Genomic DNA, 19,985 nt, shown 5'->3' with positions numbered 1-19,985 from the left:
AAGAATGATAAATAAAGGTATGAAGTCACCATGACTATAGTCAAAAGTCCAACCCATAGTTGGCTTTGACCAAAAGACAAGGTCTTTGCAAACAACTTTCTAAAGTCTTCTCTCCCCAATATGCATTAATAACTAAAAGGCGTTTATGAACCTCTTTCTCTTCAAACCAACACCATGGAAATCTCAAATTCAAAGAGACTTGTCATAAGACTCGTCATAGGCTAACATTTTTGTCCAAATGGATTCACCGAATATTGCATCAAACAATTGTGTCCAACTCCATGGGGAAATCCTCTTGATTACTAAATAAATATGAAAGTAAACCTTGATTCAATTGATGTCCTTTGATCCATCATCACTGATTTAATGAACCAATATTTATTCTTAATGAATGCATGATGTGTTAATGACCTAGTACGAATGATTGTAAAGCAATAAGCCAGATATAAATAAATTTAGATATGGGCAAATTTTGGGGTGCAACAGCTGCCCCTATTTAATCGTCTTAAACCCGAAGGCGAGATTGGCGCTAGCCTTTCGAGCATTCGAGATAGAAGAAGATTAAATACCAAGTGAACCTGAAAATTTGCCTGATGAGATAGGATCCACTGGAGAAAAGAATGGTGTTAAATCCACTGAGGAAGATCGTATCAACTATGGGTCGAACAACTTAACTCTGAGTTAGAAAGGAAATAAAATTCAAATCTGGGTTGAAGAAGAAAGGCGGGTCAACTCTGGGTCGAAGAATAAAGGGAAGGGATATAGGCATCAACTCTGGGTTGACAAAGAAAGCAAGGAAAGAAAATCAACTCTGGGTTGAAAACGAGAGATAAACATCAACTCTAGGTTGAGAGAAGGAAAGATGAACAATTAAGAATAACCATCAACTATGGGTTGAGTGGGGGAGAGAAAAGATAACCGTCAACTCTGGGTTGAGTGAGAAAGGACAAGAGAGAACCGTCAACTCTGGGTTGAGTGGGAAGGAGAAAATTTAACCGTCAACTCTGGGTCGAGTGGGGAAGATAAAAGATAACCGTCAACTCTGGGTTGAGTGGGAAAGACAAAAGATAACCGTCAACTCTAGGTTGAGTGGGATAGGAGACGTCAATTCTGGATTGAACAAAAGGTAACCGTCAACTCTGGGTTGAGTGGGGAAAGATAAAAGATAACCGTCAACTCTGGGTTGAGTGGGAAATAAGAAAAGATAGCCGTCAACTCTTGGTTGAGTGGGAAAAGACAAGAGATAACCGCCAACTCTGGGTTGAGTGGGAAAATACAAGAGATAACCATGAACTCTGGGTCGAGTGTGAAGTAATAAAGGATAACCGTCAACTCTGGGTTGAGTGGGAATAGATGACCATCAACTCTGGGTTGAAATAAAGATAAGCGTCAACTCTGGGTTGAGTGGGAAAGAATAAAAGAAATATCCGTCAACTCTGGGTGAGAGGGAAATAAGACAAAAGATAACCGTCAACTCTGGGTTGAGTGGGAAAAGATAAAAGATGACCGTCAACTCTGGGTTGAGTGGGAAAAGAAGAAATCAATTCTGGATTGACTAAAGGATAACCGTCAACTCTGGGTTGAGAGGGAAAAGATGACCATCAACTCTGGGTTGAAATAAAGATAACCGTCAACTCTGGGTTGAGTGGGAAAGAATAAAAGAAATATCCGTCAACTCTGGGTGAGAGGGAAATAAGACAAAAGATAACCGTCAACTCTGGGTTGAGTGGGAAAAGATAAAAGATGACCGTCAACTCTGGGTTGAGTGGGAAAAGAAGAAATCAATTCTGGATTGACTAAAGGATAACCGTCAACTCTGGGTTGAGAGGGAAAAGATGACCATCAACTCTGGGTTGAAATAAAGATAACCGTCAACTCTGGGTTGAGTGGGAAAGAATAAAAGAAATATCTGTCAACTCTGGGTGAGAGGGAAATAAGACAAAAGATAACCGTCAACTCTGGGTTGAGTGGGAAAATATAATTAACACGGGGTTAAAAGATGAAAGGAAAATCAACTCTGGGTTGAACACCAAAACATCAACTCTGGGTTGAAAAAGGGATAACCATCAACTCTGGGTTGAGTAGGAAGAGATAATTAACTCGGGGTTAAAAGATGAAAGGAAAGTCAACTCGGGGTTGAACACAAAGACATCAACTCTGGGTTGAAGAAAGATGAACATGATTGACTATGGGAGATGACACCACAATGGTAACTCTGAGTGATCCAGTGGAATATCAACTGAATGCTTGTATGGACCTCATCTGATGAGTAACTTGGCTTATGCTTCACATGCAATGTTTGATTTATTTGATGCACTTCTGAAGATGCAATGATATGGATTCTATATGCAGTGTACTGATTGATTATTCAGGGTTTCTACTTTGCGTAGAATAGATTAGGTGGAGTTCTGACACTCCGTTTGAGAATCAAGATAGGGTGGATGCCCCTGCTTTATTGATGATTGGATCGTGTGGGGAAAATGATAATGAGAATGCAATGATATGCATGATGTATGTATGATTATGAATGGAATGATTGTTTCCATGATATAAGAAGTGGATGAAGGATGCCCTCGTGGAAAGGTCATTGCTTGTGAAATTGTTGGTGAAGGTGAGGCGTTTGGATTGACCCCTCAACATTTGTCTCGATATCTGACACTTGATTGAAGACGAAGAAATGACTTGTTTCTATCTTGCCCCAGCTTGTAAGATCCCTTGAGATAGAACTTTGATAATGCTTGAATCATGGAGATGTGCAATGGTCTGCCCCAGTGTTGATCATGGAATGATTGCCCCAGATTGAAAGGAATTGTTCCACCAGATGGATGCTTCAAGTATTTGCCTTTGGATGACCAACCTTTGCCTTTGTAGGATTACTCGATGGAATTTCAATGTTGAACTTTCCTTGGTATCAAGTACTTATTTTCAAGTTTAGAGACAATTCTGTTTTGAAAAGGATAATGAGAATGCAATGCACATGTTAATCTCAAAGGAAAGAATTTTATTTGTCAAAAGGTTGTACTGATACTAACACAAATGACACAGCAACATTAGGAGTCAGTTTGACATGATTTTACAGTTTGTATGCTTTCGGAACGAACCCTACTTCAATTAGGACTCTTGAGGGTTGTAACGTGGTCGGGTTCACGGTTTAAGAAACAAAGGATAAAGGCTCAAGTTCTACTTAACCCAACCCTCTTCGTGATGTTCTCCAGTCCTACGTTCAGTTAGCTTGACACGAATGTTCACCTTTCAGGAAGGATTGTAATGGATGAGGATCTTTTGCAACTTTGATGGAGGTGGCAGCCACCCTTTGGTGCTTTCGTTGATGATCATGACAACTTGTCCCTTAGAGGATTTTTGTTCTTTTGCTTTCCCTAATTTTTGCCTGGACAAAAGTTTCTCTTGATTTTGGGTTTTCGTTGTCCAGCGGGATATGCCCTAATTTTTGCCTAAGTCATTTGCTTCAAAGCTTTATTATTTTTTTTGACTTAGCGGGCTATTGCTTCTTTCTTTTTTTTCTTTTGATCATGATTCATAACTTTCTTTTTTTTATTCTTTTTGTCTCGTTCGGGAACAAGTTGTATGACTTTGATGATTGACTTGATGAAAAGGTTGTGACTGCCCTCTTCTCAGTGAATGAGAGACATCCATTGTGGATTATGCTCTTCTTCTTTGTTGTGAGAAATAGAATATGATTGATCCTCTGATGGAATACCTGAAAGTTGAGCGCTCGGTCGCACTGACTGAATACTACCCTGCCCCTGGTAAAGATTAAGGGTTTTGCATTTTTTGAAAAGAAACTACTACTCCATAGGCTCAAAGGGGTTTACGAAGGTTTCACTCCCTTATAACTCCGGTGTTTAGGAATTGAAACAATGCCTGTACATCCTCAGCAGGATCTTGTTCCAAAAGCATACAGTTAGTAGTTCATGTGTTTTTGATTTTTCATCATTCTCCTTTTTTAGTTGCTTAAGACAAATGAGTGAAGTATCAGTGAACATAATGACAAAGATGAAATGATTTGAGTAAAACATGTATATTACATTATTTTTATATATTCAAACAGAATGAATTTCTTACAATGAAAAGTACTTGATAACAACAAAAGTAATACATTTGAAAGTGCTTGAGAAATATATACAATGGCAAGCTTGGCCTTATTCTGATGCAAATGAAATGTTCCCTGACGAACACAAAGTCTTTAGGCTTCAACGGTGGAAGGTGCCCCTTTAGGAGGCATGGGGTTTTCTGATAGTAGCTTGATCTTGTTTGTAATTCCCCATGATTCTTTTTCTATGAGCTCTCGTCAGATATCGGTGTGGAGGAATTGTCTTGTCTGATTTGATGGAGAGGAAGAATGTAAGAGTATTGGTAACCATGGATGCATATGCATGAATGCAAAATGTTAATGATGATGTAAATGTATCATAAATCAGGATCAAGGATCATGGCCTCTTGGATAGCAGCTTCTCATGGTCAATAAGATATGGTCGAACCCTCCGGATTCAGAGGTTCAACGTTGCTTTCTGGATAAATAGGCGGTGCATAAGTCAAAGATGGTCGAACCCTCCAGATTCAGAGGTTCGACGTTGATTCTGATAGATGACTGATGTAGAACTTCTGTATAAGTCAAAGGTGGTTGAACCCTCCAGATTCAGAGGTTCGACGTTGATTCTGATATATAACTGATGTATAGCTTCTGTATAAGTCAAATGTCTCAGGATCAAAGGTTCGACGCCTTTTTAAATACCAAGAGAACCAATAGTCACCAACAGAACATGAATAGTCACCAACGGTACCTGTTATGTATATCCCACCCCACTCACAGGTGAATCTAAGTCCATGTAGGTCAATGGCTTCCAGCGTTATCAGTTCTCCTGAAACACCATCATTGTCGCAAATACATGCCAACAATGGTATCTCATTTGAACCTCGGCTGGTCGTGGGTCTCATGATCGCAATCAACAGAACCTGACATTTTGTTGGTGTCATGACTATCCACTCTATCCTAGGTGTCCTGTGTGTCAACTCTGGCCTGGGTATTGGGCCTTTTACCTCATAGAAACATCCCACCCAACCTGCAAACAAAGAAAATATGTGACCCCGATGGGGGCCTAAATCCAGTCCAGAATGCGGGAAGGTAAATATGATATGCAAGCAGGAAATAATCATGACATGCAAATATAAAGTAAATAAATGCAACGCATAGACAAAATATAGCACACCCAATGAATAAGCAAACAAACGGATAGGCTAGGATCGACTCGCTAAGGATGGACCAGCACAGGTCTATCACATCCCCAGCAGAGTCGCCAGCTGTCGCACGCTCGCGAAATGTGAACAGCTGGGTCGCCACCAATATATTTATCCCAAAGAGGGAAAGGAATATCAGAAAACCTGGAATAAAGAAGGGATAAGAAAAAGGTCTTTCGACCAGAGATCAAGGTACGGGAGTCGGTTACGCAAGGGGAAGGTGCTAGCACCCCTCACGCCCATCGTACTCGATGGTATCCACCTATGTTTGTTCTATTCTAAGGGTGTATAAATCTAAAGCTCAATGCAAATGAAAGAAAAGGAAACACGGGGAAAATAAGGTTTATAAATAGTTTTGCTCGCTTAGGCCCCGCGACCTAATGCCTACGTATCCTTTTTAGGAATCAGAGCGCCGTAGTTCGGCTCTTTAGTTTTTGTTTGTTTTTGTGTTTTTTAGTTGAACAGTTACATTCACACTCCGCTGCTCGACCTCTGGAGTCTTAAGCTGGGAATGGAGCGGAAATAACGTGTCCGATTAAGAGAAAGAATGCCCTGAAGGCAAGAGAAAGAATGCCTCGGAGGCAAGAGAGAGAAGAGAGAAACTTGGTTTGTGTCTTTTAGATGTAATTCCATGATGAACAAAACCCAATACAAGGCTTCGCACCACTTCATTACTTTGATTTAGGTCTGAGCCTTTATTAAGTGTTTTAAATGTTTTTGGTTGAGTGTTTTTTAAGGGAATTTACTTTGCGATTCGAATCACATAAAAATGTATAATGATCGAGAAGCAGATTAGGGAATGAATCCCACTCACTTCTATCCCATTATGTAATGTTCGAGAAACAGATTAGGGAATGAATCCCACTCATTTCTATCCCATTAGTTAATGTTCGAGAAACAGATTAGGGAATGAATCCCACTCATTTCTCTCCCATTAAGTAGTGACCGAGAAACAGATTAGGGAATGAATCCCACTCATTTCTATGCCACTAAGTGATTGAGAAACAGATTAGGGAATGAATCCCACTCATTTCTCTATCACTTTCTTGATGTGATTCGTATCTCTATTTGTTAATGTTTTAATGTTGAAAGAGAAAAGAATAAGAAAACTAGCCTAAAATGAATAACTAGCTTAATGTTATGAAGGGAACTTTTAAGTCCTAATGTTGTCATGGTTTCTACCTAAAGTTAGGAATTAAAGAGACATGAAAATAAAGTCACAATTAGAAGTCATAAGTAAGATACATGAGCAAAATTGAGAATGATATAATGGTACCAAATTATACATAAGCATGAAGCAACAAGCCAAAAAATATAGTACAAAAGTGGCCTAAAAATACTACTATTTTTATATTGATTTTAAGGAGAGGAATTGAGTTCTAATCAAGTAAAAGACTAAAGCAAATGACCTAAAACTAATATTTTTAATGATTATTTTTTTATGTCTAAAATTGGATTAAAGTCTCAAAATTAATAGGAAAAATTGGTTTTTATTATTAAAATGTAAAGGAAATCTAGATTCTAAAATGAACAAGAATGTGAATTCAGGGGGTGCATGTTGAAATGATGGTGCAGTAAGCAACACAGGCGCAGAGCCCAATAAGATCAAGGCCCAGGAACGTTTTTTTGTTATCAGATTTTGTAAAGTGCCAAAAATGGCGTTAGGGCCAATGGGGGTGACGAATAGCAAATCAGGCCCAGAGTTTTGTGTGTTTGATCCATGTGTTTCTACCATAATTTATCAATTTATCAATTTCAATTAATCAGACTTTGCATTAGACCAAATTAACGTGACCAGATTCTTAATCGCTTCCTAATTAATGCAAGGTTTTCATGTTAATTACAATTAATGTCAATTAATTATCATAATTTTCCAATGTTAACAAAAGGAAATAATGAAATAGAAAGAGGGATTAGGGCTCCTACTTGTGACGATTGGAATTCTCAGAGCTTCTTCTTCCTTCCTTGACGTGAACGACGCGGCGGCGTGACTCTCCGATTGCTCTCTCTCTCTCCGTTCGTTTCTCGTTCGATCTCAACTCGATGCCACTCCGAGTGAACGGCTAGTTCATGCGATGGAGATGATGAACGTTGTTGTTGTGGGCGCGGATTCGCGGATGAGTATCATGAAGATTGTTAAATCGTGTTTGAGACGAGAGCGAAGACGAAGATTGAAGTGTGGATGATGCGTGAACACGGTTCAGAGGAGGTTTGTTCTCTCTTTCTTCCGATTGCTTCTTCTTCTTCTTGAAATTCTGGCCCTTCTTTTGATTATTTCTGATTCTTCCGTTATTCTTTTCTTTTCTGTGGAAGCGTTGTTCTTCGTGGTTGTTTGTAGAGGAAGCGATGAAGAACGTAGAGAGAGATTGAAGATGGTTCAGTGGTGGCTTTTTGATGAGTTGGGGAAGATAATGATTCAAGACTGAAGAAGCTTGCGTGTGGAGATTGAACAGAATAGAGAGGGAATTGGAGATGGATTAAGGTTCCACGAGGGAGTTTTGAAAGATGAAGAAGAAAGTGATGGTGTGAGTCTAGAGAGAAGGTGTAAGAGTTGAAGGTTGGTGGTGAAGAAAATATAGTGGTTAGCTATCTCTGATCTCTCTTCTTTTCTCTTGAATAATCTGTTCGGTGCCAGTTTCATTCTGTTAGAGTTTGTTATAAGATGGTTAGGAGATCTGTAACTGATTTTTGGAATTTAGAAAAGTTAGTTATCAGGGTATGTGAAGTTAGTTATGGTATTTGAAATGTGTTTGGGTTATGTTATATGGTTGTGAATGGTTTGCTATGCAGGATGGTGTAAGTTGCAAGTATATGCAAGTGGTGTTTATTGTGTTCATTTGGTTTTGTAGTTGTAGCGGTAAAAATGTGACTCGAGCGTTTTCGCACGCTCGAAGTACAACAGAGTCGCCACCGAACTTTATTTATTCCAAAAGGAAAGGGAAAATATCGATAAAACCCACGAATACAAAGAAAGGATAAGATGGTCGTTCGTAACCAAATTAGGGTTCGGGAGTCGGTTAAGCAAGGGGAAGGTATTAGCACCCCTCACCTCCATCGTACTCGATGGGACCCATTTAGTTAGTTTTGTGTTTGAGTGTTAGTGTTTTTGGTTTATGTTCTTTAGCTTATTAATCGAGAAAAGATGAAAGAAATGTTTTTTTAGGGTTTTTATTATTATGAGGAAAAAGAAAAGATTTTTTATTATTGTGCTCGCCAAGACGTTTGTATCTTGTGCCTACGTATTCCCTAGTGCAATGGGAAAGTCAGAGCAATCGTAGTTCGGGCGAAGAACCACGAAAAGTTTGTTGGTTGATTTTAGCGAGAGGTACTCGATCGCTTTCAAATGGAAATACTACGCGCACATGGATATGACATCACTACAAGAATGGATAACTAAATCAAGATAAGACATGATTTTGGCCATCATCGCATTCGAGTGGAAGATATTCGATCTTCACATGTGGAAGTATGTTCGTATTGAAATTGAATAAGTGTCTCGTTTATGAAAAGAGATTTAAAAGCCATAAGGCAAAAATGTTTGAATGAAATTGAAGTTGTGTTTTAAAGAATGTTTTTACGGACATTTAGCAAAGGATTGAGCATAGGTGTTCACCTAGCGCGTCTTTACCCAAGGTATTGAACAGGAGCGAGCCCCATTTTCACTTGTTGTCCTTGTTAATTAATTTGTTTCAAAAGATCAAGGTATTCAAGAGGTGTGCACTTCTTGTCACAGGATCTTTCGGTTTGATTAATGTATTTTAATTCAAAAGATCAAGGTATTCAAGAGGTGTTCACCCCTTGTCACAGGATCTTTTGGTTCGATTAAAGAGTTTTAATTCAAAAGATCAAGGTATTCAAGAGGTGTTCACCCCTTGTCACAGGATCTTTTGGTTCGATTAAAGAGTTTTTATTCAAAAGATCAAGGTATTCAAGAGGTGTTCACCCCTTGTCACAGGACCTTTTGGTTTGATTAAGTGTTTTAGATTCAAAAGATCAAGGTATTCAAGAGGTGTACACCCCTTGTCACTCAATCTCTTGGTTTGATTGATGTATTTTGATTCAAAGGATCAAGGTATTCAAGAGGTGTGCACTTCTTGTCACAAGATCACTTTGATTAATTAAAGAGTTTTGGTTCAAGAAAATCAAGGTATTCAAGAGGTGTGCACTTCTTGTCACTTGATTTCTCGATTTATTTAAGAAAGCATTTTATTGTTTGACTCAAAGGATCGAAGGTATTCAAGAGGTGTTCACCCCTTGTCACTTAATCACTTTGATTTAATTAAAAGAAAAGATTTTTGAAAAGAAACTCGACGTTGGATCGAGAAGTTTATTTGAAGCGACTTGGCGTTGGACCAAGATTTATTGATTTTTGGATTGAGATTAATATAATTTTTTTTAGTATTTTTTTTATAAGAACCATAAAACTAACATATTATTTTTTTTGGTTTTTAAAATGAAAATAAAGCAAAATCTAAAATAAAAACATGTTTTTGCATTTTGAATATATAACAATTAAAACAAAATAATGAACAAATAATAACATAAAAGACTATGATAGAAAGTAGAAAATAGGCTAAAAAGAATTAGAATGGGGTTTGATTAAAAACGTGGGGCGCTGGCCCATGTAGCTGGCCCAAAGGAAAGCTGAAGATCTGCCAGGAGGGGTGTGCGCTGGTATTGAGGGTGTAAGCATGGAAAACGGATATGGGCTGGGTGCCACAAAGCCCAAAACAAAACAAAAAAAAATAAACCCTAGAAGATGATGAGTTAGTCCGCCTCCCACCATCTCACTATTTTCACGTTCCAGTTCCTCTGTTCTTTCCATCTACTTCTTACAGTCTTCTCTCAATCAAACAAAAAGTATCCTCACTTCTCAATCTCTCAATCGCTTTTGCGTTTCAAAAAAAGCAAGATAACAAAAGCATCATCATCATCGTCGATCCCTCACTTCTCTTATCTCTCTCGACTTTCATCTCTGTATTTTTTTACGAACAAACAAAAAAAACAATCCAGTTTTCCTCTCTCTCGGCACTCGCTCCTCTATCTCGATTCAGCCTTCTCCTCTCACGATTTTCCAACAGAGAACACCAACGAGAAAACCAATATGAAAGCTCACACACACATCATTCAAAACGAAACCTCAAACACAACAGTTTTCACCAGTTCAGAATTCAAGCATTTAAATAAAGTTTCAGTTTCAATTATCAACATCTCAAATGAATGAACATCAACAAATTGCAAGTGGAAAAGATTTTTACAATAACACCGAATGAGAGCGAAAGAGGAATACCGACTCCGAATGTTATCGGAGGTGAAGACGTTCCCAGGTAAATCGCTCCTTTTCTTCGATTCGAGTCTGCTCTGTGATTTCTGAAAGTGCTACGATTTGTATGTGTTCTGGGGTTCTGCTTTGACGATTGTGTTGAATCGGAAGAGATGCGTGAGTGAAGCAAACAGTTTATTGCTTCTGAAAGTTTGAGTTTGGTGATTGAAGAGTGAGGTCGATGCCTGAGTATTGTGAGGTTTGAATATGAGACTGTTGTGTGATGGTGAGTTGTTGAAGATTTTGTGGTGATGAGTATGACTCGGTTTGAGTGAATGTTGTTTAACAGAGATTTTGAGTGGTTGGGTTATGTAATAAGGTTTTTGGAGGAAGAATTTTTGATCGGTTTTTAGCAGAGTTTCACTGCCTTTTCCTCCCCCTTTTCTGTATGCTGAGTAGTGTTATTTATAGGAGAAATGAGTTGAATTGGGGGGAAGATTTCAAACGTTTGAACAAATTAGATTTAACTGACTTGTTGCTTTTTGTATGCAGATTTGCTATGGCCATTTTGGTGAATTGTTTGGAGTTTTATGTATGGCTTATTCTTGCAGCAACTTTGGACTGATATGGACTGCATAGTGCAGGTTGGGCAGCAGGCAACAGCAAGCATGGATAGTGATATGGGATAAAGCGTGGGATAGAGAAAAGATGAACCTTTTTTGTTTTGATATTTTTGTGGGCTTAAAAATATATGTGATTTGGGCTTCACACAATAAATTCTATTCTATATCATAAAAATAAAAATGATTAAAAATAAAAAATAAAACTAATAAAATGAACAAAATTAAACTAAATTACTAAACACAACAATTTTTTTGAAATAATGAAAGATGATAATAGTAATAAACACATATATACATTTACCGTCTAAAAAAAGAAATTTCGGATAAATATTTAACCCGAATGAAAAATATGCAAATATACAAAATGCAAGGTGTTTTGGTTGACTTTAATCGATATGCAACAATGTGATGGTTGAACGATGAATGCGCGCGACACATCCAAATGAATGAAATACATAGGGCAAAAATTGGGGTGCTACAGTAGTGTAGTCATGATATTGTTTTGTTTGGACGTGCAGGGCCTTTGTTCAATTTCATAACTGTTTTTGAAATGGCATGAGGTGGGAGTAGTTATATGGGACTGATTTGATTTTGGTGTTTGAATGCAGCTTTGGGCTTGGCAGCAGCAGCCGTGGGTTTGACAGCAGCCTTAGGCTTGATGGCAGCAGCTCATAGTTAAGATGAAATGGATTAGAATGTCAAAAATGCATTTTTTTTGTGTAATTTGTGATCTCCATGTGATGTAATGGTGTATATGATGTGGAATAACTTTGTAGAATAGAGGGCTGTAACACTATGTAGTAGTAACAAAAGTTTGAAACTCATACTGTTATTTGTGAAACGTTGGTGTCTTGAATAAAGTTTAAACTCTTTCCTTCTTTCAATGTGCAATCTTGAAATAGAGAAAATTCAATAAGAATGATAAATAAAGGTATGAAGTCACCATGACTATAGTCAAAAGTCCAACCCATAGTTGGCTTTGACCAAAAGACAAGGTCTTTGCAAACAACTTTCTAAAGTCTTCTCTCCCCAATATGCATTAATAACTAAAAGGCGTTTATGAACCTCTTTCTCTTCAAACCAACACCATGGAAATCTCAAATTCAAAGAGACTTGTCATAAGACTCGTCATAGGCTAACATTTTTGTCCAAATGGATTCACCGAATATTGCATCAAACAATTGTGTCCAACTCCATGGGGAAATCCTCTTGATTACTAAATAAATATGAAAGTAAACCTTGATTCAATTGATGTCCTTTGATCCATCATCACTGATTTAATGAACCAATATTTATTCTTAATGAATGCATGATGTGTTAATGACCTAGTACGAATGATTGTAAAGCAATAAGCCAGATATAAATAAATTTAGATATGGGCAAATTTTGGGGTGCAACACGGATATCTTGATTCTTGCGCAGCAGTTTAAAGATGGGTTCACAAGTGTCAGTGAGATGAGAAATGAACCTGGCTATGTAATTCAATCTCCCAAGGAACCCTCGAACTTCTTTTTCATTCTTCGGCGCTGGCATGTTCTGTATTGCTCTTACTTTATCAGGGTCAACCTCAATCCCTCGTTGGCTCACAATGAATCCAAGTAATTTTCCAGATCGCACTCCAAAAGTGCACTTGTTTGGATTAAGCCTCAACTTGAATTTTCGCAGACGAGCAAACAGTTTCTCAAGATATACCAAGTGTTCCTCCTCAGTTTGGGATTTTGCAATCATATCATCGACGTACACCTCAATATCTTTATGGATCATGTCATGGAAGAGAGTCACCATTGCTCGTTGATATGTTGCACCAGCATTCTTAAGACCAAAAGGCATCACCTTATAACAATACGTACCCCACGGAGTCGTAAAAGTGGTCTTGGTCATGTCTTCAGGAGCCATCTTTATTTGATTATAGCCAGAAAACCCATCCATGAATGAGAATACCGAATACTGAGCAGTATTGTCGACTAACACATCAATATGAGGCAGAGGAAAATCATCCTTCGGACTTGCCCTATTCAAATCTCGGTAGTCGACACACATGCGTACTTTTCCGTCCTTCTTAGGAACAGGGACGATGTTTGCAATCCAAGGAGGATATTCACACACAGATAAGAAACCAGCCTTCAACTGTTTTTCAACTTCCTCCTTGATTTTCAGAGCCATATCAGGTCGAGTTCTTCGTGGTTTTTGCTTTACAGGCGGACATTCTGGTTTGAGAGGTAACCTGTGCATAACTATGTCCGTGTCTAAACCAGGCATGTCTTCATATGACCAGGCGAAGATATCAACATATTCTCGGAGCAACTCGATCAACCTTCTCTTCACATCGCTTTGCAAGGCGGCACCTATCTTGACCTCTCTCTTTGCTTCTTTTGTACCGAGGTTGATGATTTCTATGGCTTCCTGATGCGGCTGAATGGATTCCTCTTGTCTCAAAAGTCTTGCCAATTCCTCAGGGACTTCACAATCTTCCCCACTATCCTCATCAGCTTGGTCAATTGGATTCTCAAGGATATTAAGACGTGGAACTGTAACATTATCATTTTTGATGGAATTCGAGCCGGATCTGCACGATGGGTGATTTATGCCTTAGAATGCAACACATAAAAAGGAAAAAAGAAAAGCTTTGCCATTTTTGAAAAAAGTTTTTAAAGTAAAACAAAAATGAAAGAAATGGAACGGTAATTGCATGCGAAGATATGATTTTCATTCAATATTAAACAAATTGAAACAACATGGGGGCCCTTCTTTATACAAGTGGTCAAAATGCTTAGGGCGAAGCATATGACTTATCGAAACAAGAAAATTACATCTCCATAAAAGTGACTCTGGGGATGTCCAAGATAGTCCAATTGTTGAGTTCCTGTCCAGGCGCAGCATGGCAAATGAATCTGGAGAGATCTTCTTCATCATCATCATCCACGGCGAGAACTTGACTTCCAGAACTGGTGCTTGCACTGACGAACACTTGAGAAATGGGGGGAATCACCTTCTTTCCAGGAATTATGCTGAGCTGAGTACACGAAGATGGTTGATACCCAAGGCCATACTTGTCTCGCTTCTCATGGACATCAATCAGCTTGCCCCAGGCACTATGGGGAGTACCAGCTTCTAAGAAGGCCTTAGCATCATTTAAAGACGAGAGGGGTGCTCCGAGTTCCTTCTTATTCTCAGTCACGGGGAGTTTATCAACCGACACAATCTCTAAGGCTTGAAAAGGTGTCTCTTGTATCTCTCCCTCCACTTCAACATAACGGTATGATGCCAGATTATTGACTATCAAATCCTCTTCACCAGTGATCACAACAATCTTGTCATTCACAAAAAATTTCAAACGCTGATGGAGGGTAGATGTCACAGCCCTAGCAGCATGGATCCAAGGACGACCCAAGAGGCAGGTGTACGAAGGGCGTATATCCATAACATAGAAGGCAATGTAGAACATATGGGGACCAATCAAAACAGGAAAATCAATTTCCCCTTCTACGGACCTTCTAGAACCATCAAACGCTCTGACACTCATAGTGCATGGTCTCATCATAACTCCATCCATACTTAGCTTAAACAAAGTAGTTTTGGGCATCACATTAAGAGAAGAGCCTGTATCAATCAAAACTCGAGACAACACAGCATCCAAACATTTTATGGAGATGTGCAACGCTTTGTTGTGGGCTCTACCCTCAGGCGGAAGTTCATCATCACTAAAACCCAAACAATTACCAGCAGCAATGTTGGTCACAACCCCTTCGAACTGAGGCACAGTAATGTCTTGAGTTACGTGAGCAGAAGCCAGGACTTTCATGAGAGCATCACGGTGAGCTTCTGAGTGCACCAAAAGGGACAAGATGGAGATTTTAGCTTGAGTTTGGTCAAGTTGATCAATCACCTTGTAGTCACTTTTCTTAATGATTCTCAGAAGTTGCTCGGCGTCTTGTGCATTACGGGTCTCAGGAGGATCAACAGCAGCTTGCTTCCCCTTTGTTTGTGCACTAGCATCCTTGTTGGTTTCTTTAGGAAGTGGAGGAGGGGCAGCAAAGATCCGACCACTACGGGTAATGCCACTAGTGCCAGTAATATTAGTGATGCTCGAATTACCCACTGGAGGACAATCATATTTCTTTCCTCGAATATACACAGCATTATAACTCCAAGGAACAGCCTTGGAATTACTCACAGGAGAGGGAACGAGAGATGAGGTTGAAGAGGTCAGTGGGGCATCTGGAACCTGAATAACCAACGGAGTTCTCGGAGCCTGAATGACCAAGGGAGTACTTGGAGCCTGGATGATCAAAGGAGTGCTTTGGGCTTTCGTCGTATCAGCAGGAGAATAAGGGATCTCTAGAATAGCCACTTCGTCATCAGGAATAATTTTTTCCACTCTAATGACACCTTCATCCATCAGCTTTTGGATCTCATCCCTCAACCTGGCACATTCCTCTGGATTAGAAGAACATTGCAAACAGAAGTCATGTAGTTCACACAGAACCCTTTGTTGCACAAGATATTCTCTGACAATTGCAAGCGGCATTTTGACTTCATTCACATCAGTTACGAGGATTTGTTCCTCACACACTTCAACAGCATTGGTCGTACCTGCATGGGGAGGCATAGGATTATTCTGCACATTAGGACCAGTAGGAGTGAACGAGATAAGCTTGTCGTCGAGAAGATCCTGAACTTTGTATTTTAACGCTTTACACTTTTCAATCGTATGGCCTGGAGCGCCTGAATGGAATTCACAACGAGCATTAGCATCATATCCGGGAGGAAGAGGACTAGGCGGGGGGCCCATTTCACGGAGTTGCACCAACTGACCAGCAAGCAATTGGGGAAGGAGCTAGGCATATGGCATCGGAACCGGATCTATACGCCTATCAGGGTACCTCTGCCTTTGTGGAGCTCTTTGACCTTGAGGCCTAGGATTCTGTTGACGATTCTGAGGAGCAGCAACTTGTTGTTGTGGTACGAAAGGTTGTTGGGGTGTCATCCATGGTTGTGGAAATGCAGCAGCGTATGCCTGAGAGGCATACGGATTGGGAACAGCATATGGCATCGGATAGTAAGGAGGTGGAACAGCAGAGTATACTGGAGTTCGACCTTGGTCGACTGAAGCAGTACTGGTTTCACCTTCTTTCTTCTTCACAAACCCAGAATACGGCTTCTTACCATTACCACTTGAGTTTCTAGGACTGGTAACACCTTGAATGGTACCAGCTTTTACACAGTTCTCAACCCGTTCACCAATGATGACCACATCTGAGAAGGACGGAGAAGTATTACTAACCATGTGCTGAAGGTACGGCCCTTTCAGAGTACCCATAAACAGATCAATCAATTCTCGGTCAAGAAGAGGAGGTTGAACTCGAGCAGCAAGTTCACGCCACCTCTGGGCATATTCTTTGAAAGATTCTTCAGACTTTTGTGACATATTTTGCAGTTGGGCACGGCTAGGAGCCATAGCAGTATTGTAGTGGTATTGTTTCAAGAAGGCATCAACAAGTCCTCCCCAAGTACTGACATTGGCCCTCTCAAGTTTCATATACCACTCCAACGGAGCTCCTGTGAGACTGTCCTGGAAGAAATGCATAAGCAGAGGTTCGTTCTCGGTGTGAGCGGCCATCTTACGACAGTAAGAACGAATGTGAGTTTCTGGGCAAGTAACTCCCTTGTACTTATCAAAATTTGGCACCTTGAACTTCGGTGGAATAACAATTCCAGGTACCAAGCTCAAAGCAGCAGTGTCGAAACTCGAAGTTTTAGCAACCTCAACGGCCTTAAGGCGTTCTTCGAGAGCTTGGTACATCTTAGCAGTTTCGGTCAACTCAGCAGTAAGATCATGTTCAAGATCGATAACCTCATGGTGGTCATCCACTACCTTTGGTATCCCCTCAACAGGAATCTCCTTAGTCTTTACTCCCCCATCAGCAGAGTTGGTAGGAGTATCCTTGATCAATCCAGCAACGCTCTTTCTGAGCTCTTCTTGTCCTTGGACAACGACATGGAGAGTCTCCATAAGTTGGGTCATTCTTTCCCCCATAACATCCATATCCCTACGGAGGGCAGCTTGATTCTGCTCAAATTGGTCCATGATTCTCTTCTCGTTGTTTCTGGTGCGGTAAGGATGTAAGAAAGTCAGCTTCGTCGTCGGGAAAGAAATCTGTGTTGGAAGGGACCCCAATTAGAACCTGATAAAGACCTGAAAATGCAGTATGATATGAGTGCATGGGTGCATGTGTGCATGTTTTATTATTTTCAAGCCTTTTTAGCTTTGTCTCAAACCAACAACACAAGATAACGGAGAAGATAGTGGAGCATAAACAAGATAAGCACAACCAAAATAAGCCAACATAATTGATTAATTCTGCAACCAAGTTCTTGAAATACAAAATATTCTGCTCCCATGAGCCAACAAATACAGAAATAAAATCAGGAATCCCATCCAACAGGTCTGGTGGTGATTCTACAACAAAATCAACATTTAACCAGGGTCCTCCATATCCACATGACGGAGGGGGCTCTCCCCAATGTTCTTATCACTCCAAGTCTTCATTTCTTCAAAGAGCTTCTTGGTCTCAACACGGGTGGGTCTCTTAATGATCTCTTGAATCAGCAGGTCTTTTCTGAAGTGCATTGTTTCCATGTGACGATTCTTCACCTCCCAATACCTAGCTTCCTCTTGAACTTGGGCATTACTCTGGTCCTTTTCTCTTATCTGGCCCTTCAGCTTTCGAATCTCATCATAACACTTCTCTATGGTATTCTGACGATCCAGCAAGAGTTTGTCTGCTTTCTTGCGACGAGATTTCTCTGAATTGGCGTTTTCAGTCTGAATCTGGAGCTTTTTAGTCAATTCTGCCAACTGAGCCTCGTAATGTTCCTTTATCTTCTTCTCTTGGGTTTCAGTAGTTTTAGAATTCACAGTCATTCTTGGCCTCTTCTGAGAAGTGCTCCCTCTAGCATACAATTCTTCAAGCTCTATTTCTCTCATTTTCAACTTGTGAAGAGCAGAAAGCTTCTCTTGCCTATCAGTATTCATCTTAACTTGCATTGTTTCCATTTGTTCAGTCAACTTCCGATTCTCTTCCACAGTTTGGTTGTAACGGGGCATGGAAACAATGTTGGGTTGTTTACCAGCAGGAGGGTATAAAGGATCCTTGGGAGGGAAGGGCATCCCTTGAACAGCAACCACAGACTCGACCCACTTAGTATAATCCTCATAAGTAGCACAATCTCGCTGACCAAAATGTTTCTTATCTCTCCAACAAATACTCTTCCAGGCTTGTATCGCTTCTGCCATCTGCCCATTGTCGGTGGCTGAATGATAGAAAATGTTCTCAGCTATCTCTGTTTGCTCAGGTGGACTAATAAAAGCATATCCAAACGTTCTCCTAGCCAGGACGGGGTTATAGTTGATTCCACCTCTAAGGCCCATAAGAGGTACGTTCTTGAACTTTCCGCAACTCATAACAACTTCCATGTCTTCTAAAGCTTTATTATACCAGACAATATCTTTAGCCCTCAGCCCCATAATCCTCTCAGCCCACTTAGATGTGTGCCTATTATCAACGAAAGCGCCGCGCTCAGGCAGATGTGACCTGAACCATCGGTATAGCAACGGAGCACAGAATCTAACCAGACCTCCCTTACCTCCCTTCTGAATACCCTTGTGATGAATGGAGTGATAAACATCCCCCAAAAGTGTAGGAACCGGATTCTGCAAGATGAATATATGAATTGCATTCATGTCAACAAAGTTAGGAACGTTTGAGAACATCACGATGCCATATATACTTAGAGCCAAGATAGCCCTAAATGTGTCCCATTCCTTTGCTTCAGCAGCCTCACAACCCCTTTTGACCAGAAACTCCATGCAAAAACCAAAACCTCCTCCCTTCTTAGTGAGATTTGCTTCCACGACCGATTTGCTCAAATAAAGAGCCTTAGCAATTTCAATGGAATCAGGGGCCTTCATGGTGCCATAGTATGGTACTTCCTTCTTTATAGGAACGCCAAGAAATAGGGAATACTCTTCCAATGTTGGGACCAAGAGGTAGTCGGTGAACGTGAAGCAGCGAAGGGAAGGATTATAGAACTGAAGCAAAGTATGAACTCCCTCTTGCTCGTACTTGGTGAACGACATCTTGAGAAGACTCAGAATGTACCCATATTTTTCTCGGAAATTGGTTGACTCATCTGGCGTAATCTTCTTTGCTAAACACCCAAGGGAATCCAGATTCAGATTCAGGAAAGAATAAGAGGGGTTGCGTCTAACAGTCTTCATTGGTGTGGCCATGTGTTGGTCGGAGACAAAGCCAAAAATTCCTGAAAATAAATGAACATGCATGTTAAATGATATGGCGAAATGCATTTCATTGGGAGAATCCTAAAGTCTTTTCACTATTTCTTTTCTTTTCTTTTCTTTTTCTTTTTTTTTTGGCAAAACGAGTATATACATCTTTTTGGAAATAGACTTTAGGATTCTCCACGAATGAAGTGAGGTGGATGCAATAGCATGATGTGTCATGTGTCATGTGTCATGTGTGTGATGTAGTGAGAGACTGAATGTCCCTCGCAACTCTGAATAACTGGGTAACACTGAATGTAGCAGGTTCAAAATTCCGGCTTCAGATTGCAAAATGGAAATCAGGGTATGATGAAGGCTAGTATCCTGTCCCACCCCAAACTCACGGGTATGAATTCTAGACACGGACAGGTGGTCCCTAATGGTCACTAGGGTCTACAGTTCCCATGGGGTACAAAGTGTTTGAGGCAGCAAGGGTGCCAGACACAGTGTTCCATGAAAGAACCTCGCCCAGTTGTGGTACCCCATGTTGAACTCGATC

At 40.1% G+C, this 19,985-nt stretch overlaps 1 protein-coding gene across 1 annotated transcript; it reads right to left on the bottom strand.

Annotated features, from left to right (window-relative positions):
- Nucleotides 1-17,620: 17,620 nt before the first annotated feature.
- LOC131613656 (uncharacterized) lies at nt 17,621-19,435 on the bottom strand. Its single transcript, XM_058885305.1, has 3 exons — nt 18,915-19,435; nt 18,185-18,737; nt 17,621-18,079 (listed from the first exon to the last, which is right to left on the bottom strand). Exons 1-3 carry the CDS (start codon nt 19,433-19,435, stop codon nt 17,621-17,623), a joined length of 1,533 nt encoding a protein of 510 aa, XP_058741288.1.
- Between the last annotated feature and the right edge of the window lie 550 nt (nt 19,436-19,985).

This window comes from Vicia villosa, linkage group LG6 (assembly GCF_029867415.1).
Source record: "Vicia villosa cultivar HV-30 ecotype Madison, WI linkage group LG6, Vvil1.0, whole genome shotgun sequence".
NCBI lineage: Eukaryota > Viridiplantae > Streptophyta > Magnoliopsida > Fabales > Fabaceae > Vicia > Vicia villosa.
This window is presented reverse-complemented; position numbering and strand designations above follow the sequence as displayed.

What these genes read in the sequence shown, in the direction of transcription:
- LOC131613656 (XM_058885305.1), bottom strand. Translation starts at nt 19,435, where the DNA reads ATGGCCACACCAATGAAGACTGTTAGACGCAACCCCTCTTATTCTTTC. An exon ending in AGTATATATGGCATCGTGAT is followed by an intron (nt 18,738 to 18,914) that starts GTTCTCAAACGT and finishes CCGATGGTTCAG; the next exon opens with GTCACATCTGCCTGAGCGCG. An exon ending in AACAAATGGAAACAATGCAA is followed by an intron (nt 18,080 to 18,184) that starts GTTAAGATGAAT and finishes AGCACTTCTCAG; the next exon opens with AAGAGGCCAAGAATGACTGT.